We start from the raw sequence: 27998 nt of genomic DNA, 5'->3' as shown, positions 1-27998 counted from the left end.
GAGAATCCACTCAGGAATCAGCTGAGAGGGAAAGGGGAGAGGAAAAAAAATCCCGCCCGCCCGCACCAATCAGCTCCACCCAGTGTGAAGTGAAGTGAATCGGCGGCAGCTCCTCCTCATTCCACTCACTTAGCGACAGAGTCACCGTTAGAAGCTCACTTGGACCGACACAGGTATCATAAATTTGAGGGAGACAGATCTAAATATCAAAAGGGGGGTGGGGGGAAAATACAGAAACAGTATATACGAGTGGCCGGTGTATTTGTTTTTCGATCCTCATTGTTTTTTCATTCAGGAGGTAGATATGGGGTGGGGGAGAAAAAACAAGAATCCGGATAGTCGGTAAATGGAGGCTTTGTACTGGGGGCGGGCCGAGCCGAGGAGGAGGGAAGCTGCCGCTTTCTGTGTGGCTCTCCATAGACCAGGGGAGAGAGAGGGAGAAGGTACAGGCCCCCGCGTGTTGTTAGACTGACCCCCCCCCCCCCCCCGGCGGCCGCCTTCTGAGGGGAAGTGGAGACCCTCCTCTTTCCCTCTCCTCCTCCATCCACAAGACCCACCGATAATATTGTCTCGGATACCGAGGCGGGCACTGCTCGCTCGGTACGTTTTTTTTCCAGTTTTCCATCCGTTATTAATTGGGGCGTTTTTTTTAAACAATCTCCCTTTTTTTCTTCACTCCTCCCCCTCCTCCCGTTGCGGGGTTTTGGGGGGGGGGGAGGGAGACGTGGGTTGGAGGGCGAGTCTTATCAGTTAATACCATGAGCTTTTAACAATAAATTAAATCTTCCCATAGGTATGAGTAGCCAATTAGTAAAGTCTTTATTTCTAATGGGAGGTATTTTATTTTCACGCTGGTTGATATATTAAGAAAAGCCGTAACCATTTTTCTTTCTTCCCCCCCCCCCCTCCATTTTTTTTTGCACACTGTTCAGAGACCGACAGCCAAGCCAGACCGAGACGAGAGAAAAGACCATCCTCCTTTCCCCTCCCTCTTCTCTCTCTCTCCCCTCTCACGCTCAATCACTCCAATCCCTCTCTCTCTCGTACACACGCATTCACTCTCTTCCTCATCCCCCACCCCCGGGACCAACATGGACAAGAACGAGCTGGTGCAGAAAGCCAAGTTGGCCGAGCAGGCCGAGCGCTACGACGACATGGCGGCCTCGATGAAAGCGGTCACCGAGCAGGGCCTGGAGCTCTCCAACGAGGAGCGCAACCTGCTGTCGGTCGCGTACAAGAACGTGGTCGGGGCCCGGCGCTCCTCTTGGCGGGTCATCTCCAGCATCGAGCAGAAGACAGAGAGCAACGAGAAAAAGCAGCAGATGGCCCGGGAATACCGGGAGAAAATCGAGGCCGAGCTGCGGGACATCTGCAATGATGTACTGGTGAGGAAGAGGTGGTGGGGGGGGGAGGAGGAGGAAGAGGAAAAGGGGTTTACATAATTACTGGTGTGGGATGTAAACTTGCATTTACATTGAATATATTTAAGATAAATTTCGGCATTGTCCTATTCGAATATCATGGGAGGGGGAGAGCAGAGGTGGAGGGTTGAATCCTTTCTCCCACCAACTTATCTGCATTTTTTAATACACTTAAAACATCTAAGGCACAGGGCAGGTCGCCATTTATAATCTTGCACCCCTCGTATTTTAATTAAATCTCGGTTTTTTTTCTCCCTCAAAATGGGAGGGGGGTTCTTGATTTTCTTCAGGGGAAAGGGAGGAGGCAGGCGACTTCTTAGTTTCGATTTCGCATAATGGTCTGGAAATGTTGCGGCCTGCGTTGTTTTATATGTTCAATTTTTCTGCCTCTTCTCTACCGTCTCGTTTCCCTTTCTAAATGGAGGAAATCTGCGGTGGTTCAGTGAGATCTTCGAATCCAGCTCAGGGCGGGGGTGGGGAAGTGAGATGTTACAATCCTTATTATCCAGCAACCGCAGCATTTATTTGTCTCCGCTTTGACCTTGTTCCTGTCAATCTAATAATTTAACAGTTCCTGCAAGAAACCTGATGCTGGGCTCGTCTATATTAGATCTTTTTTGGTGGGGGAGATTCTGGATTAGGTGAATGAAACGCAGCCAGTTCGTTTTGGGCGTTGCCAGTATTTCGTTTTGCTGCTGGTCCAGGCCTTGCAGTAAACCGCCTCCGGGTCATGGTTTTACGCTTTACTTGCTTTCCTCCAATTCAAATGTTTTTTGGAAGAAATTGGATACCTGAGCCTCGACACTAGCGATGATACTTTCGCTATTTAATCAGATTGGGTTTATGTACACGCACATCTACCTCCTTGTTTAACCTCGCATCTTGGTCGCGTTTTATTTTTGAAATATTTGACTGTTTTACTGGCTGCCGGGTTCGGCGGTTTTGGAGTCTTTGAAAGCTGCTGATAACCATTTCTCTTAGGGTGACTGGTAGTGACAATGGGCTAGGGAACTATTGCAAATTGTTAATTTGTTTAATCACTAGTTTGTAAATCTGGGAAAGGGTGGGGATAGGGGAGGTGACTTTGCAGCTGCCCCGTTTCTTTATTTGAGGATTCAGGTGAACTTTTCCTTGTAGGGTTGTTGTTGCAGCTGGGGAGAGTGGCAGGAATTCTTGCATCATGAGGTCATTTCCTGCTGCTTCCCCTGCATTATCCCTGATTTTTCGCTGTAATATGTAGTGCTAGAATCGATTTTCAATAGCTAACTGCAGCACTTGCAAAGTGAGAAGACATTTGAAGACTTAACCAACAAGTTCCCTATCACTTCTAATTCTAGACACTTGCATCTGCGATTTCAGAAGATCTTAGGAGCTAGTACACAGGCTAACAATACTACTTGTTTTCTAATTTAGTTTCTTGCTGTTCAGTTTCAAGCAATTATGATTAATGTTGCTTTGGACCTAAACCTGGAACACTGCAATTGCCAATTACACGTAGCTTGGATTTCTTAAAACCCCATTTGGCTTGTGGCTCATTGGCAATTTTTTAAAAAAATGTTGTGTTCATGTATAACTTAATTATCGTGCTTTTTAAAAATAGTCTTGAAATCAACTGTTAGCTAGAATAGTAAAACAAATGTTCAGTATGTTGAGCAAATTTCAAGTTAGGCTTAGCCAAAGTTTCTGGTTAACACTATACCATTTAGATGCTATTTTGATTAGTACAACACCTAGGAAAGCACTGCTTGATTCTTAGCTACATCATTCAGATAAGGTTTCAAATTGGTTGTCATAATTATTTATTCTGGTTTTTTTCTTGGCTCAAAGAAAGTGGTCGTAAAAACAATGTTTGTTACAGTAGCCAAGCAAGAATTCTGTTTTTGATTCATGGCTACAGGTTGTTTTGATCACCTTTATTGAAAGATTTGTCATTATTTGATTCTGGGGTTTTCATTTGTTTTCCTGCTTGGAGGAAATTTGCGCATCTTTAAATTTACTGAAATAGAAATTTGAAAAAGAATACTGATTAGGTATTGAGTAATTTAAAATAATTTGGTTCCACTGTTGTAGTATTTAGCCAATTAGCTTGAGCTTAGCTTTCTTCTGCTTCCCTAGGCCACCCTCTGATTCGGTCAAACAATGTCTAATATACACCTCAACCTGGTTTACTGTTGGTTCATAATATTCAATACCTGTATCTAAAGCTTTTTTGGTTTTAAATTTCAATGGTCTCAACTTCTGTAACCTTTTTGACGCGTTCTGAATTTCTGGTAACCTTTGTGAAAACTTGGAATTTTCCAATTCACTTAAAGTATTGGGTTCTGTGCAGTTGCAACTACCACTTTATTCTGGTGAATCTATCGGCTTTGATGTGCTCTTAAATCAGCTTTTTTAAAAATTCAAATGAGTTTTTTGAGCAAACCTAAATTCTACATGGGCTTAAATCTTGAAATTGGGCTTGCCAATCTTGGTAAATGTTAATCAACTTATGGGGCTACATTATTTGGCACCCCTCTACCAGCTTCCTTTTTAGCTTTTTTTCCTTTGCATGCTGAGGACAGTTATAAAGTCGTGACTGCTGACATCTAAACCTTTTTTATTACCTTGCCAAACTTGCTGTTTTTCCTTTGGATTATCTGTAATTTAACCAAGATTCTTGGTCTTAGTTAAGTAAAATTATACTCAGTGAGATTTCTCAGCCATGAGTTTGGCTAAATCTTGCAATTTTAACCAAAAGACCTGAATTCAGATTTTACTTCCCCCTTAGTTCCCAAGCTGGGTCAATTTTAAGCAATTTTGGATGTTCCCATATACACATTACAGTAACTCCCTGTTCTGAAACCTCTAGGTTAATTCTGTAAAATAGTAGAGCTAGCTTGCTTTGTGTATGTGTGCCAATCCTGCAGTTATCAAGGTTTTGAAGATTGATATACCCCAACTTCACTGCAGTCTTGAAACTGGCCTTTTTCAATATATGCATTTACCGAACAACCTCTATTATCCGAACAAAATGGGTAGGGAGTACTTTGTTCAGATAATGGATAGCGTTTTTAAGAAGAGTTCGGCTAATGGAGGGAATTCATGCAGCGTACTAGTCTTATTAATAGGGTAGAAAAGCAAGGACTTTGGTTAAACCCATACATAACACTGGTGTGGCCACAACTAGAATATTGCTTCAGTTTCAAGAAGGCTATGAAAGCATAATGCAGAAAAGTTGTATAAGTGGCTCTCATTATGAGGAGCTTCACTTCGACTGATGGAACAGTTAGGATTTTTTCTTTGTAGAATAGAAACTTGATAGGAGATTTTATAATATCCTTGTGTTTGGACAAAGTTGTGGAAAACTGCTTACATTGGAAGAATTAAGACTAAATGAATACAGATTTGGGCTGCTTGGTAGAAGAAGCAATGGTAGCATAAAGAACATAAACACTTGCGAATAGGTTCTGGAAATGGACTGATTTGTGGAGAGCAGTTCTGTTGTGGCTTTTGAGAAAGATCGTTATTTGAAAAGGGAAAAAATTGAACAGAACTGTTGCATGAGATGATTTGCTCCTTTGGATAACCAGCACAGCCATGACAAACTGGATTTCCTCCTGTGCTACAGTATTGTGAAAATTCATAGCGATGGAAGTATTTGATACTTGAAAGCTGATTTAAATTTAAGGACTTTGAAGATGAAGGGTAGGTGGTTGGTTGAGCTTGACAGTTGTCAACAAGCAGAGGTGCTCAGGTGGCTTTTGTATTCTCCTGTTCTGTTTTGAATGTAGTCTGGGAGTTAGATGCCAAGTTCACTGAGGAATGGCTTTAGTATAGGTGATTGTGCTGCCTTTCAGTAACTGGGGAAGTGGATAGCAGTGGCACTTTCAACTGAACTGATCAATCCTTGACATTTGAGCTTGGCTTAGGTGAGGCAGATAAAGAACCATTGGTTAATTTTTTTTCTTTTAAAGCAGATCTTATGGATAGCTAATGCCTTCATCTTTTGAATTTTAGCTGTTGGCAAATCTGTTTTAAGTTGAAGACAATACTGTGTTGGAAATCTGAAACAATGTTGGAGAAACTCCGATCTGGCAGCATTTGAGGAGAGAAACATTTGAATTTGGTAGATTCTTCAGAACTGTCTTTGGCTGTTAAATAGAAGCCTGGTGCAGTCTTGTGGACATGTAAAAGATAACGTGGTGCTATTTCTGAAGCCATCCTGGTGGCTATCTTCCATCAGCTAACTTATCTAGGATTTTCTCATGCAAATTGGTGTGGTCTTCTACAGTAGCTAAACATCATTGACTATAGAAAATGCTATGACTCCTTGATGTATTGGAAGGTCCTGCAGAAATCAAAGTGCTTGTTAAAACAGTTGCAGTGCTCCTTGATCTGAACAATGAAGATGAAGACCATTACAATGGGTAGCACCAGAAAAGATGATTTAATATTTTATGGGTACAGGAGTTGATGTGATGGAGTGGTTAAGCAGATAAACAGCTACAGAAATAAATGGTGAATGTGCACCAAAGGCATGGCAGTTTGCAGCTTGGACCTACAGCTGAAGCTAGTGATCAAGTGGTTTTTCTTTAATGCAAGTTGTGTTCAAATGAAATTCTTTGGTCAACTGGATGGCATGGAATTTGGGCAAGACCTTACTTGTAAAAGGAAGTTAGAGCTGTGCAATTAGGAAAGAAACCAAGATGAATTGTGAAAACTTAAAATATCTGGCCATGCATATTGGCATTATAGAAGCAGAAATGAAAGCAATTATGTATTTTGTGGAATTTGTTCTATAGTGAATTGGGGTCTTAAAAGGTGAGGATCACTACAATCCTTCTAAATGTTATGCAGAGTATTGCATAATGAGAATTTGTATGATGTGAACTTGAGTAAACAGGTCTTAATTTCAATGCTATTGGTTGATTGAATCAAGTTATAAATGCAAACTGTCATAGTATTATGTTTAGAATTCAGTAAAAGTAAATCTGATGAAGAGAAGTCACATTTTGTAGATTGGCTATACTAAATTACCCATAGTGTTCAGGGATTTGTAGGTTAGGTACATTAGCTGTGGTAAATGCAAAGTTACAGGGAAAGCATGGGGGGAGGGGGAGATGTTTTTGGAGTTGTTGGGTAGAACAGCCTGTTTCCACACTATTCTTTTCAAATGCAGGTAAACGTCTAAAATGAGAATTGTCTTTGTGTTAATGTTCAGTATACATCCTAGAATTGTTACTGAAACTATAGTGTAAATTTTGTTCATAGTGGATCCATGTTATATTTTTTATCACATTTGTTTGAACAATTTCTTGGAAGTATTTGCCCATAAGTTGAGGGGCGCATAGAACGTATCTATGACTTTGGCCATTGGATGATATAATTTAATGTGAGCAAGTGTAAGGTGTTTTTTTTTTTGGCGGAGACAAACAAAGAATGGATGCACTCGTGATGGGAAGATGCTGAAATGGGCAAGATTTATAAAGGCACCAGGTGGCGATAGTCAATTTTTTTTTTCTGGATGGAAATTCTTTGAGGAGAAGTTTGGACTATTTCAGGGGCCCTGTGGTCATCTGTGCTGTAAACGTCTATTTATATGCACAAGCTCTGATTCCTTGGTTATTCTATATCAATGCACACTCAACTTGGCAATCCATGGCTGACCTTGCAATATTTTTTCCAAATGGCCTTTTTAATACTAACCTACACAGCTGAGCATGCATCATAGCTAATAAAATCTAATTGGAATGTAGGTATTTTACTTTTACGATCTTGAACTGGCCACTTATTCCTAACTCGATATGATGAGTGCAATTTTCATTTGAAAAATGAATATACATGTTTGGAGACAGTTAGGTGGCAATCAGTAAATTTTTCTACTTGCGAGTAAATGAAAAAGGAATACAATATGGAGCTGTATGTTACTAAGATCTATAGAATGTCTCCTCTCCCTCTACCAAATTAATTAAACCAACTGAGCCTTCTGTGTGAAATACTAGTGTGGCCTTTTGAGTTGTCCTAAGTGTTTGAAAAAAGTCCAAGCAAAGATGTTTACAATTTCATAGAATTGCTGACATGGGTCTTTGGATTTGAGCAGGAACAGGCCATTCCGGCCTTCAAGTTCTTTATGCCCATCAGTCAGATCATGGCTTTTGTGATTTGTGGTCTGCTTCACTTTCCTCCCTTCCAAAGCCCTGGACTCCTTCGCCCATTAAATCCCTTCCCCTCTCTCTTCTCTTTCTGAGCAAGGTAATTGCACGTACTAACAAATCCCCAAGAGGGGAACTGATCTGTCTAAATTTTTTTCATAACTCCTTCATTCCAGGTATGTCATGTAAAGCTTAAACTTCTATCATTATCTCATTTTTTAAAAAAATGCAACAAACTATACAGTTATAGTACTCCTGATGCAGTCTTCACAAATGCCCTGTACATAAGCAGTAAGATGTTCCATTCCCACCTCAATTTAGTCAACGTTTGCATCTGTATTCTACCCTTTCCTAGACACCCAGATCCCTCTGCACCATTTGAATTATGCAATCTCTCAATTTTAAGTTTATCTTTCACATACTGTGTCTGCCATATTTTAGCCTATTTAACCTCTAACCCTTTGCAGATTTTCTCCTTTGCCACCTTAGTTTCCTATCTTCGGTGCCATTGGTAATTTGTAGCTACCTTTTATTTAGTCCTTTTCATCTGAATCATTGATATTGTAAATAAAGATTACATCAGTGGCACTCCACAATTTAGGTGCATACAAAATACCCATTTATCCTGCCCCTGTGCCTCCTGTTAGCTGATGAATCTGTTATCCATGCAAAAATATTAAATTTTTGCCATGTTTTTAAGTACCGTTTCAGAAATCCAAGCACTTTCAAATTTCCCTTCATCTACCTTGTTACTTCCCCCAAAGTTGATTTAGCTAAATACTATCTTATTTTCACAAAGCTATGATCAGGCAGTCAACATTGACTTTATGTATGCTGCTATAACTTCAGTGGATTTGATCAATAGTAGATGTTAGGAAAGTTGGCCAGTAGATTTACTGCTTTATCTCCCTCTTTTGAATAAACATCTATTTTCCAACCTGCTGCAACACTTCCAGAATCAAAGGAAGTTTGAAATGTTATAACTAATGGTTCTACCTCAAGCAGCTGCTTTAACCATCACTTGGGGTGGAAGCCACCCAGGCCTGGGGACTTGTCAGGCTTTACATTTAATCATTTTTCCCAGGATTTCCCTCGTGATTTAGTCATAGATGTACAGCATGGAAACAGACCCTTCAGTCCAACCTGTCCATGCCGACCAGAGATCCCAACCCAATCTAGTCCCACTTGCCAGCACCCAGCCCATATCCCTTCAAACCCATCCAAATACCTCTTAAAAGTTACAATTGTACCAGTTTCCTCCATCCTCTCAGCTCATTCCATACACGTACCACCCTCTGTGTGAAAAAGTTGCCCCTTAGGTCTCTTTTATAATCTTTCCCCTCTCACCCTAAACCTATACTCTCTAGTTCTGGACTCCCCGATCCCAGGGAAAAGACTGTCTATTTATCCTATCTATGCCCCTCATAATTTTGTAAACCTCTATAAGGTCACTGCTCAGCCTCTGACGCTCCAGGGAAAACAGCCTCAGCCTGCTCAGCCTCTCCCTGTAGCTCAAATCCTCCAATCCTGGCAACATCCTTGGAAATCATTTCTGAACTCTTTCAAGTTTCACAACATCTTTCCAATAGGAAGGAGATCAGAATTGCACACAATATTCCAACAGTGGCCTAGCCAATGTCCTGTACAGCCGCAACATGACCTCCCAACTCCTGTACTCAATACTCTGACCAATAAAGGAAAGCATACCAAACACCGCCTTCACTATCGTATCTACCTGCGACTCCACTTTCAAGGAGCTATGAACCTGCACTCCAAGGTCTCTTTGTTCAGCAACACTCTCTAGGACCTTACCACTAAGTGTACAAGTCCTGCTAAGATTTGTTTTCCCAAAATGCAGCATCTCATTTATCTGAATTAAACTCCATCTGCCACTTCTCAGCCCATTGGCCCATCTGGTCCAGATCTTGTTGTAAGCTGAGGTAACCCTCTTCACTATTCACTACACCTCCAATTTTGGTGTCATCTGCAAACTTACGAACTGTACCTCTTATGGTCACATCCAAATCATTTATATAAATGACAAAAAGTAGAGGGGCCCAGCACTGATCCTTGTGGCACTCCACTGGTCACAGGCCTCCAGTCTGAAAAACAACCTTCTACCTTTGAGCCAGTTCTGTATCCAAATGGCTAGTTCTCCCTGCATTCCATGAGATCTAACCTTGCTAATCAGTCTCCCATGGGGAACCTTGTCGAATACCTTACTGAAGTCCATATCTACTGCTCTGCCCTCATCAATCATCTTTGTTACTACTTCAAAAAACTCAATCAAGTTTGTGAGACATGATTTCCTGCACATAAAGCCATGTTGACTATTCCCAAAACATGTACATCCTGTCCCTCTGGATTCCGTCCAACAACTTGCCCACCACAGAGGTCAGGCTCTCAGGTCTATAGTTCCCTGGCTTGTCTTTACCGCCCTTCTTAAGCAGTAGCACCACATTTGCTAACCTCCAGTCTTCTGGTACCTCGCCTGTGAGTATTGATGATACAAATATCTCAGCAAGAGGCCCAGCAATCACTTCTCTAGCTTCCCAGAGTTCTCAGGTACACCTGATCAGGTCATGGGGATTTATCCACCTTTAACCGTCTATTTCCCTACAGTCTATATTTTCCATATCCTTTTCCGCAGTAAATACTGATGCAAAATATTTGTTTAGTATCACTCCTGTTTTGTGGCTCCACGCAAAGGCCACCTTGCTGATCTTTGAGGGGCCCTAATCTCTCCCTAGTTACCCTTTTGTCCTCAATATATTTGTAAAAACCCTTTGGATTCTCCTTAATTCAATTCTATTTGCCAACACTATCTAATGTCCCTGTTTTGCCCTCCTGATTTCCCTCAAGTATACTCCTACTTGCTTTATACTCTTCTAAGGACTCACTTGATCTATCCTGTCTGTACCTGGCATATGCTTCCTTCTTTTTCTTAACCAAACCCTCAATTTCTTTAGTCATCCAGCATTCCCTATATCTACTAGCCTTCCCTTTCACCCTGACAGGAATATACTTTCTCTGGATTCTTGTTATCTCATTTCTGAAGGCTTCCTATTTTCCAGCTGTCCTTCACCTGTGAACATCTGCCTCCAATCAGCTTTTGAAAGTTCTTGCCTAATACCGTCAAAATTGGCCTTTCCCCAATTTAGGACTTCAACTTTTAGATCTGGTCTATCCATTTCCAGCACTTTTAAAGCAAATAGAATTATGGTCGCTGGCCACTGACACTTCAGTCACCTGCCCTACCTTATTTTCCAAGAGTAGGTCAAGTTTTGCATGTTCTCTAGTAGGTACATCCACATACTGAATCAGAAGATTTTCTTGTACACACTTAACAAATTCCTCTCCATCTAAACCTTTAACACTTTGGCAGTCCCAGTCAATGTTTGGAAAGTTAAAATCCCCTACCACAACTACACTATTATTCTTACAGATAGCTGAGATCTCCTTACAAGTGTTTCTCAATTTCCCTCAACTATTGGGGGGGGTCTATAATGCAATCCCAATAAGGTGATCATTCCTTATTTCTCAGTTCCACCCAAATAACTTCCCTGGATGTATTTCCAGGAATATCCTCCCTCAGCACAGCTGTAATGCTATCCCTTACCAAAAATGCCACTTCCCCCTCCCCTCTTGCCTCCCTTCCTATCCTTCCTGTAGCATTTGTATCCTGGAACATTAAGCTGCCAGTCCTGCCCATCCTTGAGCCATGTTTCTGTAACTGCTGATATCCCAGTCCCATGTTCCTAACCATGCCCTGAGTTCATCTGCCTTCCCTGTTAGACCCCTTGCATTGAAATAAATGCAGTTCAATTTATTAGTCCTACCTTGTCCCTGCCTGCTCAGACTGTTTGTTTTTGACTGGCTTCTGTTCTCAGCTGTACTAGTCTCAGATCAATCTCTTTCCTCACTATCTCCCTGGGTCCCAACCACCCCCTGTCCCCCCCACCTTACTAGTTTTAAATCCTCCCAAGCAGTTCTAGCAAATTTCCCTGCCAGTGTACTAGTACCCTTCCAGTTTAGGTGCAATCCATCCTTGTACAGGTCACTTCTACCCCAGAAGAGATTCCAATGATCCAAAAATGTGAATCCTTCTCCCATACACCAGCTCCTCAGCCATGCATTCATCTGCTCTATCCTTATTCCTGCTGTCACTAGTTTGTAGCACATGGAGTAATCCAGATATTACTACCCTTAGACCTTTTTAAATTTCTGCCTAACTCTAATCTCCCTTCAGAGTCTCAACCTTTCCCTTCCAATGTTGGTTCCAAAGTGGACCATGACCTCCTGCTGGCCTATCTTTCCCCCGTAGGAATGTTTTGCATCCTCTGAGACATCCAGGGAAACAACACATCATTCTGCTTTTTCTCTGCTGGCTGCAGAAACTTCTGTCTGTACCTCTGACTACCGAATCCCCTAACACAATTGATCTCTTGGAAGCCGATGTACCCCTCGTTGCATTAGAGCCATTCTCAACACCAGAAACTTGGCTGTTCGAATTACGTTCCCCTGAGAATCCATCACCCCCTACATTTTCCTGTAGGGAAATTTACAGCATACCTGTTTGAAATGGGTATATCCACAAAGACTCCTGCACTAGCTGTCTACCTCTCTCCATTCTTGGAGTTAACCCATCTGTGACTGTTTCTGAGACTCTTTCTCTCTCTCTTTTCTCTTCCCACCTCTTTCCTTCTTCCCCCCCCCCCCCCCATAGCTGCAATCCATCACATGCTGTTGCAAATTCCTCATTGCTTCTCTGTATCTCCAACTGATCCACTTGATCTGATAAGATTTGCATCCAACAGCATTTATGGCAGATATAATCCACAGTAACCCTTAAACTCCCACATCTGACAAGTACATATCACAGCAAAGGCCATTTTTGCTCCTTCACAGTACAGACTCAGAAAATAACACCATCTTATTCCTCTACAAACACTGCCCCAGGTTAAATTAATAGCTATGGCTTATATTTTAAGTTTAATCGAGACTTATCTCCAAAAACACAATCAAGAAAGAATCCACTATACTCACTACTGCAGCCTTTCTCTTGGACAGACTTAAAACCACAATTAACTTATCGTGTTGTGAACTTTGCCCAAACCTGATCCTCCAAGGTTAGATGTGAGTTTCACTGTTTGTTAATTTTCCCAGATGCACTCTGATGTCCAGCGATACACTAATTCAAACAGCAAAGACAGTAACTGTGCAGGTCTGTTCTCTTTCTTCCCCCCCCCCCCCCCCCCCCCCCGTCCATCTTAGACCTACACTCCTCTCTTTCAAACTAAATGCAAACTATCAAATCATGATTGCTGTCACCTAAACACTTTTTCCTAAGGTTATTGATTAATCCTTTCTTATTACTCACTAGCAAGTCCAAGATTGCCTTCGTCCTGTTTAGATTAAAAACAACTCCTGCCATCCTTGGCATTCTTATTTACCCCATCTAAATTTTGATTTAATTCCTCCACAATTGTCAAAGAAGAGATGGGGAAGGAAATGCTTGAGGACAATGGGAATATGGTGGTGAGTCCTGCCTGTGATGGAGCACAAGTAAATAAGTTGTTCAAACCACAATTTGAGAAACCTTGTGTTCTCACAGATTTTACATCTTGTTCTTTGCTAATGTCTTCTCATTGATGTATTAATGACTGCTTTAACAATACTTAACACCTTTCCCTAGTTTTCTATCCTTTCAAAATGCGAAGATTCTTTAATATTCAAATTCAGTCTTGTCTTCCTGCAACAATACTTCTGCAATGGTAATCTGGTCTTTTGATGTTTCTGTGCACAATTCATCCATTTTGATAAACGTGTATTTAGAAACTGTTGTGCAATTTCTGACCTTATCCGTTGATGTGCTGATCATTTGAAGTTTGTACTTTACGCCTACCTGACACACTGGCTATCGTTTTCCAGTTGCTACACTGCTGTATTATTTGTTGCTTCCCTTTTGTGCCATATCTCATTGAGCCCCCCCCACCCCACTCTCACTAAAGTTCAAATTCCCCTCTATTAGCCTAGCTACATAATTTGAAATGACTAGTCCCAGCATTGTGCGGGCAAAGCTGGTTGCAACCATATAACTCATTTTACCTGCACTGTTGCTGTGCCAATACTTCATGAATTGAACCTATTTGTTCCAGTTTAGAGCAGTACAATAAAAGTTAGATAATTATCTTGGAAAATCAGTTGAGAAATGGAGAAAGAACTGTCCCTAAATTTTATAGCTGTTATCTAATCTAAGATGGAGGCAGGTGCTTAAATCATGTGAAGTGCCTTTGAACTGTGTTTAAGTGTTCTAATGAAAGGAGCTGTACAATAGCAAATTTCTAAGTTCTTGATTGTAGATGGGGCTTAAACTTTTATTATTAACTTGATAAAAGTTTAACTAATGCACTTCATTGCTGTCATACATTCAGCTGTTACTGTTGGAAGGCAAGTATATTTCTTGGTGCAACTGAAAGATCTTGGGTCATTACTCTCTGGGCAGATTAATTTTGTACATTTGTTTTCATAATTTTGCTAGTTAACATCAATCTGATTCCTTTTACCCTAGCAAATCTTGTTTGCAATATATTGAAATGGCATGTACTCAACTATAGCTAACATAATCTGCAATAGGACTGGTGTGTTTTAAACGGATTTAGAATGTGTCAATTCTGTGCTATTTGAAAGCTAAATCTGAGATTGTAGCTGCATTCTCAATTAGTTGGGAGCAAAGTAGGTGATTCTACTGGTGTAGGCACTTTTATAGAATTCTCCTGAGTTAATTCCGGTTTCTCAACTACAGAGGAACCTCCTATTATCTGAAGAACATAGGCGGGGAGTATTTCATTCAGTTAATCGAATGCTGGATATTGGGCCAGTACAATGGCACAGTGGCTATCACTGCTGCCTCACAGCACCAGGGACCCGGATTCAATTCCCGTCTCTATGCAAACTCCACACAGAGTTGTCATTCTCCCAGTGTCTGTGTGGGTTTCCTCTGGGTGCTCTGGTTTTCTCCTGCAGTCCAAAGATGTGCAGGTTAGGTGAATTGGCCATGCTAAATTGCCTGTAGTGTTAGGTGGATTAGTCATGGGTAAATATAGGAGGGGTGGGTTTCTCTTCAGAGGGTCAGTGTGGACTTTTTGTAGGTAAGCTAATCTAATAACATAGACAAGTATGAGGACCATGCAATCTTGTTTGGATAATCTGAAATTAGGTTAATCGAATGCTGGATAATCAAGGTTCCTCCATATTTTGGGATTCTTCACTGAAGTACAGCATGTGCTGATGTAATTTGCCTTCTGGAATGTGGAATTTGTGCAGTTAAATATAAGTTTCAGCTGCCAAGTAGAGTTTTTTTGGAATTGTTTGTGGAATAATCCTTAGTGTACCCCCCTCCTATGACTTTTCATGTTGATAATTGAAATTTGTCTGTTATTCCCAACTTGACATTGGACATCTCCGTTAATGGGGCTTCTGTGGTGCAGTGGAAATGTTCCTCTGAGCAAAGAGCCCTGTGTTCAAGTCTTGTCTGCTCCAGATGTGTGGACTTAACATTGGAAAAATAATTTCTCAACCTGTTCAGCAATCGGTTAATTGACTGGACCTTTGAATGTTGTTTCTTGAGCCATCCATCAAACTAGGTTTTCTCGAATATTCTATATTGGACGTATTGCAACTTTCATTGTGGACCAAGTTGGAAAGTGTCTATCTTGAGGAATTTAAATTTATTTATTAATTTGTGCTTATAGAATGTGGTAATGGTTGTTGTGAGCCTACTAGTCTGCTTAAAACATGTGAAATTTAAAATTTCATCTGTAATTTTGAAGCATTAAAATATTGATCATGGAATTAATCTTTCACTAGTTTGCCGTGCATTTAAATGTACTGAGACAGTTTCAGTTGTCAGGTTTTGATTTAAAGTAAACTAAACTGTACTTCAGTCATGTTGAAACAATAGTGAAATAAACCACATGTTAGTTTGTGACCAGGCTAATTTTTTGTTTTGTAATTTTGTTTTTAAAGTTCAATCTGGTAGTGCTGATTGTGTATTCCACTTTCCAGAATTGAGCAATGCAATCAATTCAAATGAAGCTCTAAATATTGCTGAAAATGTTTGTTCCACTTGCACATCAATTTGTCATTGCACCTGAACTTTAGGGTATCTTGCCATGATCCACTTTTGTTCTTTAATTGTATTCCTGAACTCTGTTATGAGGAAAGTAGCAAACAATTTTGCTTGACTCCACTGTGCAGTGTTGTAACTTTGCAGTCCTATTCACAATCAATGATGTGGACTTGCAAGCCTCCATCATATTTTCCATTCTGTATCTTTGTGGCACTTAGACATTACCGATTCCAAAGATGAAACTTAACTGACCTAAATGGAAATTAAGTGAAGTGATGTGCCTAGAGTGCGTTTGCAAAGACTCTTCATTTTGAAGGAAAGGAATAGGAAACTTCAGAGGAATTTCAGTGAGTAGGCTTAATGGTAGTCGCAGTTGAAAGTGAACCTTGTGATCTGTTTTCATTCTGCAAGAGCTATTTTGCTATTGTTCTAAAAGAAATCTGGTATATCTGGAACTTTAGTGAAGTGCCAGTTAGTCAAGTGTCAGTAGTGTTTTAGGACTTTGTAAATTGTAAACTTTTTTCCTAATTTAGTGATGTGATTTCCTGCAGAATTTGCAACTAAACCGTAGTGTTATACCAAAATGGTTTAATATACTGTATATAGCTGCATGTTATATAATAGTGTAGCCCTGCATACCTGTCATATAATCTTTAACTATCCAGAGGTCTCATGGCATTCATACCTTCCATGTGGTAATTAATAGCTACTATTTGAAGTTGGGTTTAAATCTAGTGCTGACTGAGTCTGTTCCAAGCTTTACCATTATTGCATTTGTGTTGCTCTCAGTTTATTGGGCTGATGTACTGTTTCTGATTTTTTTGATAACTACCAATAGAAGAATTGGGATACTTTACACTTGTATTCAGCCTTTTGACCAGGGTATTTAAATGAGTCTGATCAGCAATTGCATAATATACTCAGTTCAGTACAAGAACATGTAGTTTGGCCCATTTTAGAATGCCAAAACATTTGGGAAAACTGAGACCCCATTTTCCTATGGTGGCTAGCAGTGCAGTAAACCTGTTCTATAAACTACATGCAATAACTAACTTTTGTTTTTCAATTGCCAGCTGTATAAAGATTGAGTTGCTGTATGCCACCATGTCCTTATTTGGGTCTTAATTGTACACCTCTCTTGCTTTCTTTGTTAAAAGAAAAGTGGTAGCTACTGTAAGTGGGCTTATTTTGTGACTGACTAGGAGATAGTGGTGGCATTGTCATGTAGTTAGTTACCTAGAGCCTCTGGTTCTAATGTTCTCAGGGCATTGGTTCAAATTCCACAATGGCAGGTGGTGAAATCTGAACTTGATAAAATCTGGAATTTTAAGTTGGCCTCATTGTGGCTAACAATTATCATTTTAAAAAATTCATCTGGTTCATTAATTTCCTTGTTTTAGTGACTGAAATCTACTGTACTTGTAATTCCAGACACATGGTGGTTGCCTCTTAATTACCCTCTGAAAGTTCTAGCAAATGCTGGCTCAGCCAGTGATGTCAACATCCAGTGTACAAATTTTTTAACTCCATTTGCCAGTTATCTTTGTTTCTTCATTCATCCTAACTGACACACACTTCATTCCTTGAATTATTTGAATGAGATAACAATCTGATTTGAGGCTATGTGAAGGTAATACAGACAATCGGTATTGCCACTTCTGATTTGCCAGAGAGCATCTACAATGCTGTAGGTTTCTGATGAACGTGGCACCCTTTAGCTATAATTTATCTCCATTAGTGCATTAACATCCTCCATTTCCTTGGTGTAATGGGCTGTGCTGATGGCATATAATCAATGGTTTTACATTAATATAGTAATTTTTGCATATCACAAATCTAAAAACATTTGAATTAAAGATTGATCTTGTAAAGTTTCTTTATTTTGGATTCTTAATGTAGAAACTTGTGTAAAATATTGCTGAGTGCTGCATTTTAATTTTGTCCTGTACTTCAAATTAACAGGCTCTTCTTGATAAATACTTGATTACCAATGCTTCTTCTCCAGAGAGTAAAGTTTTCTACTTGAAAATGAAGGGAGATTACTACCGTTACTTAGCTGAAGTGGCTTCTGGGGATGACAAGAAAGGTATGTCAAAACCTGAAATTAGTTGAGTATAGATCTAGTACTTGATGCCATCAACTCTAACTTTCTCTTTAAATTTGCATGAAGCTATTTACAGTTTCAATTTAAGAACTAACTTTAATTTTAGCTTGTCTAAATTGAAAACTTGATCATTGTACCAATGTTAAAATGCACATTAAAATTTCAGTCTAGTGATGTTGGCGTTTTAATTTTGCTTAAGGAAACAAATGTTCCTACTTGGGTCCCTGGTTTTTCCCCCTGGGATGGAACATGTGATTTCCTACTGATGGAATGTGGTGTTTATGCTGGTTTCTTGATGTAGCTGCCTGTACTGCATTAGTGTAGTGGGAAGGTAGTGCTGACCTGATTCTTGACAACCCTGTTCCCCACTAGAAGGCACTGCATACTGAGACTGGTTTTTCAGGTACAGAGGGACCTCGATCATCCGAACAAGATGGATGGGCAGTATTTTGTTTGGATAATTGATTATTTGGTTAATTGATTCAATGGCTCTCCTCTTGGGCTCAAGTTTTCTGAAGTTTCAAAATAGTGCACATGGCTGCACATGACATTTTACTGCAATGTTTTGGCAAATTCTACCTTTGCCCTGTCACAACAATGTTGGAGAGATTATCTGGAGAAGGGGGGTTTAGGGTAGACCCCTGAGTAGAACTCCAGGGAAAGTGGGGGTGGCGAGAGGGTGGGGCAGTCAGATTAGATTAGATTACTTAGTGTGGAAACAGGCCCTTCGGCCCAATAAGTCCACACCGACCCGCCTAAGCGCAACCCACCCATACCCCTACATTTACCCCTTACTTAACACTACGGGCAATTTAGCGTGGCCAAGTCACCTGACCTGCACATCTTTGGACTGTGGGAGGAAACCGGAGCACCCGGAGGAAACCCACGCAGACACTGGGAGAGCGTGCAAACTCCACACAGTCAGTTGCCTGAGGCGGGAATTGAACCCAGGTCTCTGGCGCTGAGAGGCAGCAGTGCTAACAACTGTGCCACCGTGCCGCCATTTGGAGCAGGTGCCTGGCCTCCCATCAATGTCCAGGACTGTTCTTGGCAGCATTTCAGTCAGCCGCATTCATTTTTAATCATAAACAAAAGACGCTATCTGTTTGTAATGTTTCTTTCAGGACCATGATCGTCATTGGATAATCGTGGTTCTTCTGTTAACACCTCTACAACACCTGGTGACTAGTCTTCACATGTCAACCCAAATACTAAGGCTTTTTTTTTTGGTGGGTGGAAGCTGTTTAATTGCAGCAGCAACACAGCTAAACTTTAGATTCTGTACAGAGTGGAAACCAGTCCATACTGACCCTCTGAAGAGTAACCCACCTAAATTCATTTCCCCCTGACTAATGCACCTAGCATTATGGGCAATTTAGCATGGCCAATTCACCTAGCCTGCACATCTTTGGTCTGTTGGAGGAAACTGGCGCAAACCCACACACAGGGAAAATGTACAAACTCATATAGACTGTCTGAGGCTGGAATCTAACCTGGGACCCTGCTGCTGTGAGGCAGCAGTGCTAACCACTGAGCCACCGTGCTGCCCTTAAACACCTGCTTATGCATATTTTCACCTGATATCACTTCGTGCCATTTTCTTTCCTTTTTTATTCTTTGTTCATTTGCCCCAACCCCCCTCCCCCTTACAAGATTTAACTTCTGCTGCTGAGCTTTAACAAAGATTAAAAATCAGTGTATGTGGATTGGAGTTCAGGGGGTATGAAGATCACGAAGAAAAAAGGCTGATTTAGAATGGCCCAGCTTCAGGAAGTAGCATTTGCATTTTCTATTGAGGTAGATTGCAAGGGTTGAGCTCATGAACAGTTATGGCTTTTTTTTTTTGGAGAGGGTCAAGATTGCATTGTTAATGGTGTTGAGTGATTTTTAGGGACAGATGAGATGCCCTAGGTTTTCACAGGAAGTGAGGAAAGATTGTTGAGCCTTTGGTAATGATCTTTGCGTCCTCACTGTCGGCTGGAGTAGTGCTAGATGATTGGAGGGAGGCAAACGTTTCTTCAAGGAAGGGAATAGGGATAATCCTGGGAATTACAGAGCAGTCAGTCTTGCATCAGTGGTGGGAAAAGTATTGGAGAGGATCCTGAGGAGTTACGACTACTTGGAAAAGCATAGTTTGATAGTCAGCAAGACTTTGAAGTGGAGGTAGGTACTGCAGATGCTGGAAACACTAGTCAAGATTCCTGCTGGAAAAGCACAGCAGGTCAGGCAGCATCCAAGGACCAAGTAAATTGATGTTTTGGGAAAAAGCCCTTCCTAATGAAGGGCTTTTGCCCAAAGTGCAGATCTTCCTGCTCGGATGCTGCCTGACCTGTGCTTTTCCAGCACTACTCTAATCCAGGCTTTGACAGGGACAGGTCCTATCTTAAACCCTTACTGAATTCTTTGAGATGTGACAAAACATGTTGAAGGTAGAGCAATGAATGTGGTGTAATTGGATTTTAGCAAGGTTTAATAAGGTTCCTCAGGCTCATTTCAGAAACGGAGGTCTGGGATACTAGGAAACCCATCTGTCTGGATACAATCGGCTGGCCCATAGACAGGGTGATAGTAGATGGAAAGTATTCGGCCTGGAGCTCTATCCAGTGGTGTTCAAAAGGATCCGATCTGGAACCTCTGCATTTTGTGGTTTTTTATAAATGACTTAGACAAGGAAGTGGAAGGGTGGGTTTGTCAGCTTGCTAATGACAAAAGTTGGTGTTGTGGATTGTGTGGATAGCTGGTTGCAGTAGAATATTCCCAGCATACTGAACTGGGCTGAGAAGTGGCAGATGGGGTTCAACATGGGTAAGTGTGAAGTGATTCACTTTGGAAGGTTGAATTTGAATGCAGAATACAGGGTTAAAGGAAAGATTCTTGGCAGTGTGGAACAACAGGGGGATTTTGGGGTCCTCGTCCATCGATTCCCTCAAAGTTGCTACCCAGGTTAAGAAGGCATATGGTGTTGGCTTTCATACTTATAGTTTAAGAGCCATCGAGTTATGCTGCAGTTCTTTAGAGCCTTGGTTAGACCACACTTGGAATATTGTGTTCTGTTCTGGTTGCCTCCACATAGGGATGTGGACGCTTTAGAGGAGATTTACCGGGATGCTGCCTGGACTGGAGGGCATGCCTTATGAAAAGTTGAGGGAACTAGGGTTTTTCTCACTGGAGGGAAGAACAATGAGGGGTGAGTTGGTAGATGTACAAGATGCTGAAAGAGACTCTCCCCACCCCCCACTCCCATGTTGGAAATGTCTATTATGAGGGAGCATAACTTTGAGGTAATTGGAGGGGAAATTTAGGGGAGATCTCAGAGGTGCTTCTTAGAGAGTGGGTGTGTGGAATGCACTACTAGCTGTGGTAGTCAGATATATTAGAGACATTTAAGTGACTCTTGGTTGGGCACGTAGAAGATTGTACAATGAAGGGTGTGTAGGTTAGTCGGATCTTGGAGTAGGATAAAAGGCTGGCACAACATTGAGGGCTGAAGGGCCTGTTCTGATTTGATATGGAGTTTTTCTTCCAGTTCTTGTGGATGGAAAAATTGAACTCCTTTTTTGAGTGGGGGAGAATTTTAAAATCTTGCTTCAGAGCAATTTCCACTAAGCTAACAAATGACCTTTTCAGATCTACCAGCAAGTCGATTTGTGTTAACCCCATTTTGTGAACATTTTAAGTGCATGATTCTAATGATGCACTTTTTTCTAGCCCTTGTTTATCCCAACAGTATTTAACCTTGGTGACTTTCTTGCAACTAATTAGCTTTGCAGAATTTTGATCCTATGCAGAAAGATGAATAACATCAGTCAAGATGGTGGGTGACTTACATGGGTTACTTCGACATTGTTTGGCATAGTGCATAAAGTGTATTGTTAGAGCTAATTTTTGCACTTCTGGTTTACAGTGCTTCCAGGGTAGTTGCTTGAAAAAAAGTCTTAATTATATAAATGCTACCTTTTTTAGATTTACTTGAAGGTGATTATTTTCTGGGTGGTCTGCCATTATCGTGTAGGAACATTAGGAGTCTGATTTGTTTCCTAACTTGGTAAGATTGTCACTTAAGACTAAATATAGGAAATTGTTTATCCTTGAGGCTATAGAACCTGAGCCATGGGCCCCTCTAGATACCTGACCTTTTTTTTTAGGCTTTCTTGGTAACCAGTGTTTATTGCAGCTACAGGCCAAACTATTGCTGATAACCTTGTGCAAGTGACTAATGTTATAGAATTATGGAGTCAAGGTCATTCAAGTGAAATACTGTCAGCATTTCAAAAGAACCTGAATATGTATGAAGGTTAAACTTTGCACTTTTTGGATTGCTAAACTGAATTTTTAATTACTGCTCTTGAAGAGCTATAACTGTGTATTTAGGCAGTTTCTTCCAACATGTAAAAATGTGTATTGCAGATGCAAGTAACAGGACAGAGGTGGCTGAAAGGGGGTTCAGATTGGGATATACAAAAATGAGGTAGAGTGAGATAGCTTTTCCCCCACGTGAGGGGGAGGGGTTGGTCTTCAGATCAGGGCATGAGTTTAAGATGAGGAACAAGTGGTTTGATTACATTCCTGACAGTATGGAAATAGGCCCCTGTGCCCTTCGGAGTTGCCCATCCAGACTCATTCCCCTACCTATATTTACACCTGACTTGGCAATTTAGCATGTCCAATTCACTTGACCTGCACTTTGCAAGGAAACCCACGCAGACGTGGAAAATGTGCAAACTCCACACACAGCTGCCAGAGGTGGGAATTGAACCTGGGTCCCTGGTGCTGAGGCAGCAGTGCTGACTACTATGCCACTCCCTGCACGGAGGGCTCCCCTTTAGCAGAGATCAGAGTTTCTGCCCTCCCCAATACTACTCCCTGGTCTAGAGGGTAATAGATATATGCAATGTGCTGCCTGAGGGTGATGGAGGCAAGTACTTGCAACACTTGAGAAACATCCTAATGAGCCCTAAAAATACTAGGGCATAGGGTATGGACCAAGAGTAGGTAAATAGGATTAATGTTATGATGTTTGGACTACATGACCTATTTCTATGTGACTCTCTCAGCCAGAGACTATAAATTAGGAATGTCATTCATATTCTATCAGGTGGGAATTTTTAAAAATTAGATTCCCTATAGCCCAACCAGTCCACATCCTCCCTCTGAGGAGTAACCCACCCAGGCCCATTTCCCTCTAATGCACCTGAAGCTAATGGACAATTTAGCATGGTCAGTTCACCTGACTTGTACATCTTTGGACTGTGGGTGGAAACTGGAGCACCCAGAGGAAACCCACGCAGACACTGGGAGAATGTGCAAACCATAGACGGTTGCCTGAGGCTGGAATTGAACCTGGGACCTTGGTGCTGTGAGGCAGCAGTGCTAACCACATTTATGGTATCTTGAGAGAAGGAAAGCATAGTTTGAGGGTATGCAATTTAAGTATCAAAAGCGTGGCAAGCATTGCTTTAGTAAAGATTTGAGATGACATGGAAAAGACATGAACTATGGGTGCATTTTCAGGGTGGAGCTATTGTTAGCACCTAAAGAGCAAAGTTTATACAGAAGTTTTTCATCTATTAAGTCTGAGAACTTGGAAGTTGTGGGTGAATAAGAAGCCGCACAAATAGGATGCATATTATGGAGGGCAAGCAACCAGCCAGACAAGCATTGTGTTAATCTGCTATTGAGGTCATGGGGACAGAGATTAAGGTTTCAGTAACAGTTGGGCTACAAGTGGAATTAGGTAGTCATTATGATGTAAGTGCTGAGATTGGAAGTGATGTTTAATTTGGTGTTCAACAGGATATTACTGGGAGGGTCTTTGCATGACGTGCTTGGTCTGAGTTTGATCATGGAAAGGACAAGGCAAGCTTTTGAGGATCAGTCATTTGAATGAGATGGTAACAGCAACCATAAGAACTGTTACACCTTTATTGCCAGTAAATGATCTTCATTTAAGATGCCATGACAGCAGTAGGTTGCCATCCCTTGCATTGACTTTGTGCATTGACCCAACTCATTTTATCGTGTCAGCGTGGCTGTGAAAAAGTAAGTTAGCCTTTAACAGAACAACCACATGCTAATTTGAGGAATGTTTCTTATTATAGGATTGGTATGCACTTGAAGGTTTGAACCCAGACACGATCCTTGTAGATGTGCTTGTTGCAATGTGGGTGGGACCTTTCTTCAAGCTTTATTGATTCTATGGTTGTGAACATTGGGGAAAAAATGGCTACCTTTTTAAGATGACAACTTTTGCTTGCTTTTTCTTTCTGTCAAACTGCTTTATTCAGCTACTTTTTTTTTTCTTCCTTTTGAGCTCAAAGGCAAAAGAGACTGGAAACTTCCTTTATGGATTAACGTTTCTGATCCTGTGCATGAAATATGGGTTACATGGATTTTAAGTGATGTCATCTATTTTTAAAACTGTTCCTTTTGTTGAGTAAAACTTTGTAACTAGGGAATGCAAGTTTTCACTTGGTTCCTGAATTCAGCTGGGTGCATATCATCACCCCTACCCAAGTACAATGTGATTTACTGGGTAGTGATGGTACTTGTGCACTTCACTCAATCTGAAAATCTCCTCTTGTATAAACTGTTGGAACTGAGCATTGCTAGAATATTTGGCCATGGCATACTTGTCAGCGGTAGTGTTGGATAAAATTGTTTGGGTGCTCCCAATTAATTCCATTTTAGCAGTCACACTTCATTGACCAAATGAAGTCAATGATATAATCAATTAGCAACTTGGATAGAAAAATGCTTTCCATATTAGAGGAAAGGTGTTCAAGGTTTCTAAACTGAATGGATAAAACCACCCTAATCCAATATTGATATGTTGTAGAGAAACTATGCTTAATCGAATGTTTTATTTTATTAGTTTTGCAAGTAATGCTTCTTGAAAGTAACCTTTTTTGTAACTTGAGCTTTAAAGTTGGTGCTGACGTTTTTTGGGATATGAAGACCACGAGTTTGGGTGGGTGAACAATGGTTGTGAAGCCTCCTTAATTTATTCTCTCCATTTGAGTCTGTAATGTTGCAGTAAGTTTGTGCCATTTACTGTTATCATAGTTGTAACCTAATAATAAGGCACAGATATTTATGGTTTGCCTAATTTATATAAAATTTTTCATGTTTGTTCTAGCTGTTTGAAATAGTAACAACAGCACTTAAAATTTGGATCTTTAATCCAGTGAATCTGGTGAGGTCACCCATAAACTTAAACTCCTTTTTATTTTTGTTTTGGTCATTCTGTTACTGGGAGTAATTGAGAATTTTTCTTACACTACACTACATACACTACACCACAGGTCTGTTTCCTGTCAAAGAATGAAGTACAGTATAGAATTATTATCTGTGCAATAGTGAATTCAAATTGCTTGAGTTTACATTTGAAGCATATGGAAGTAGTGAATAATTCAGCAGTTTGCTGGCCTTTTGGCTTTGTATCCACTAGTTTGATTGGATGAAGTTTTCCTTAAGCATTGAATAGAGTTTGATCTTAACCAACGCCCACTAGAAACTGGATTAAGTATTTTATCTAATTTTGAGAATGATTGGCAACTTCAGTTAAGGCATAGAATGACTGAGGGAAATGGAATGACTGGTACAATATCAAGTATTGGAAGTTGTGGCAGAATAACTATCCAGCCTGGAATTGTCTGTGGGAAATGTTCCACTTGAGTATCAGCATCAATTATGCATTAGGTTATTACATTGCTGTTGTGCAAATCACTTTCGTGCTTTTATTTTGTACTCTACTCTAGCTTCTAGACTTGCATGTCTCTCTTAAAATGCAGAAGTGGGCCATTATGGTTTATATTTTGCTGCTTGTCCTTTTGAGCATTTTGCATGTACTGTGTAAAGCATCTGAGCATCACTTTAATTGTTTGAGGTGTTCAAATAGCTTTTTAAAGTTGGTGGCTTAAATGTTACATTTCTGAACGTATATTAGAAAAACATTGAAATGACTAAATATTTGGTTCACTCAGTCAATTCTGATATCCATATCTATAGGCCTTAATGTATGGTTTTGAATTGAGCTAGAGTTGTCAATTTTTTTTTTAGTCACTGTGGATCATTCGCAAAATGCCTACCAAGAAGCGTTTGAAATCAGTAAAAAAGAGATGCAACCAACACACCCTATCCGCCTGGGACTGGCCCTTAACTTCTCGGTGTTTTATTATGAAATTCTTAACTCTCCAGAACAAGCTTGCACTCTTGCGAAGTCTGTAAGTAAAAACAAAATTCACACTGACAGAGGTTTTACTATGATATTGTATCTAACTGCATTTTCTAATTTCCAAAGGCATTTGATGAAGCAATTGCAGAGCTTGATACACTGAATGAAGATTCCTACAAAGACAGCACATTAATAATGCAGTTATTGCGAGATAACTTGACAGTAAGTACAATATCCTAGAGAAACTTCCCTTAACACATTATATCAGCTGGTGGATGGTTTGGTAATCTGAGCACTAATTTCATTATGGTTTTAGTCAGTTAGTACTTAACTCTAAAAGCAATATAAGCAAATAATGCAGTGATATTGCACTGAGTTGGAGCTTTGTTCCCTATTGAAAGAATCCTGCTCCGAGGGGAACACCTGTACAACTCTTATCCAGCTAAAAATAATTTTCAGACATTTAGGGTTTGGGTCAGCTTGATTCGCTGCATGAGCATTGCTTGTGCTGCAAAGGCTAAGATTTTGTCACTTTGCTAGTTTTCATTCATCCTGTAGTGTATTGATCCAAAGTGTATGTAGTTCTCAAGTTTGACTTTGGAACAAATCCAAACTTTTTTCCAATTTGGGGGAAATTGAGACAAAACTGCTTTTGCATAGAGTCTGCTAACTCAGCCTTTTTATGCTATTGGTTGTAATCAAATCCTTGGATGTAAATTGCAGTCTAAACCAAAGCGCAGTACTGCTGAAACTGGAAATCTGAAATAACATTCCTGGAAATGCCTGGCAACAAAAAAAAACTAAGTTGTACATGATTTGTCTGAATACTGAACTTTTTCTGTTTTTGCATTTGCTGCTAGTACTGATGAGTATTTCCATGCTGATTTTGTTGCAGTGTGAACATTTACACCATGAGCACTTCAGTTTTGAAACTACATTTCCTCCATATTATTTCAGTGCTGATCCTTCATAAAACCTGAAGGAACATGCTATGCTTTAGTGTCTCAAAATAGCCAGTTACCTTTTTAATTTTAGGATACCACTGTATACTAATTTGAATTTGATTTTTTCTAGTTGTGGACTTCAGACAACCAGGGGGAAGAGGCTGACGCTGGTGAAGGAGAGAACTAAACTTCCACCTTCTAGTTCTGTCTGCCTCATTCCTGAATCTTCACCATCAAGACTATTTGTAATCTCTGCTGTCCCACTAGTTTCTATTTTAGGTCTTTTGGAGAGCTTCTGTCACTTCTGTTGGGTCTCTGTGTTTCCCATGTGGTTTGTGTTTGATAGGGGAGAAGAGCCAATTCATATTGGGAACTCTTGTACTGTATGTTCCAGGTGGCCAATGTAAATTCAGGGTGTGGAATTTTTTTTATACCAGTTTTAAACATTTGGTTAGTACTCTTTTTGTAGCTGTGGTTTACCACAAAGCTAATGTCAAATGTTTCCTGTACTAGCAAAGAAGGATGCCCATAACTTAGTGTATGTAATGGGAAATGGCATAGATTCAGTTTGAATTGTGCAATTTCTAAGGAGTTACTAATTGGTAGATCAAACCTGCACCGTCTATTACATGTCTCAGGATTTTTGGGATAGGGCAGAGGAGGATTAACATTCCATGAGTTGCAAGATTCACCATTTCTCATGTCTTCATTTTGCTACACAAATGACATCTGAACATTTTATTTGTATTTAAAAGAAATTATTGTCAACGTAAGAACAAATGTACAAGCAAACATGCAGTTAAAATTAAATGCTTAACTTTGATAATGTATGTTTAAGAGGTAAAAAAAAACCTTCCCATGTGTTTTTCTGGTAACTACCTTTTTAGTTTTTGCTTTGTGGTCTTGATTGCCTAACACGCATGTGGCTGTGAAATAGTTAACAGGGAAGTAATGAGATATATTGCTGTATGGCTAGCTGCATTCATGTCTTCTGGACTTTTCATAAGAACACAAGCATAATTGTTATCAAGAAAATGTGTAAAGTTGATGTAAGTGGAATAAAATGTTTTATGAATGATTTTTTAAAATTTCAA

General features: G+C 40.3%; 1 protein-coding gene across 3 annotated transcripts; it reads left to right on the top strand.

Moving 5' to 3' along the window:
- Positions 1 to 27998, top strand: LOC140477212 (14-3-3 protein beta/alpha-1). Of its 3 annotated transcripts, none has more exons than XM_072570708.1 (6): positions 1 to 173; positions 933 to 1385; positions 17646 to 17769; positions 25846 to 26009; positions 26087 to 26182; positions 27035 to 27998. In XM_072570708.1, the coding sequence occupies exons 2-6, from the start codon at positions 1092 to 1094 to the stop codon at positions 27089 to 27091; spliced, it is 735 nt and encodes a 244-aa protein (XP_072426809.1). In that variant the 5' UTR covers positions 1 to 173; positions 933 to 1091; the 3' UTR covers positions 27092 to 27998. The 3 variants fall into 3 exon arrangements, with proteins under 3 accessions (XP_072426809.1, XP_072426810.1, XP_072426811.1); XM_072570709.1 differs by lacking the exon at positions 1 to 173 and adding an exon at positions 447 to 600; XM_072570710.1 differs by lacking the exon at positions 1 to 173 and adding an exon at positions 664 to 793.

Source organism: Chiloscyllium punctatum, chromosome 5 (assembly GCF_047496795.1).
Source record: "Chiloscyllium punctatum isolate Juve2018m chromosome 5, sChiPun1.3, whole genome shotgun sequence".
NCBI classification, from domain to species: Eukaryota; Metazoa; Chordata; class Chondrichthyes; order Orectolobiformes; family Hemiscylliidae; genus Chiloscyllium; species Chiloscyllium punctatum.
This window is presented reverse-complemented; position numbering and strand designations above follow the sequence as displayed.

Excerpts from the sequence above, each read along its gene's own strand:
- LOC140477212 (XM_072570708.1), top strand. The coding sequence starts at position 1,092 with ATGGACAAGAACGAGCTGGTGCAGAAAGCCAAGTTGGCCGAGCAGGCC. Across the intron at positions 1,386-17,645 it reads ACATCTGCAATGATGTACTG|GCTCTTCTTGATAAATACTT; the intron begins GTGAGGAAGAGG and ends TCAAATTAACAG. Across the intron at positions 26,183-27,034 it reads TATTGCGAGATAACTTGACA|TTGTGGACTTCAGACAACCA; the intron begins GTAAGTACAATA and ends GATTTTTTCTAG.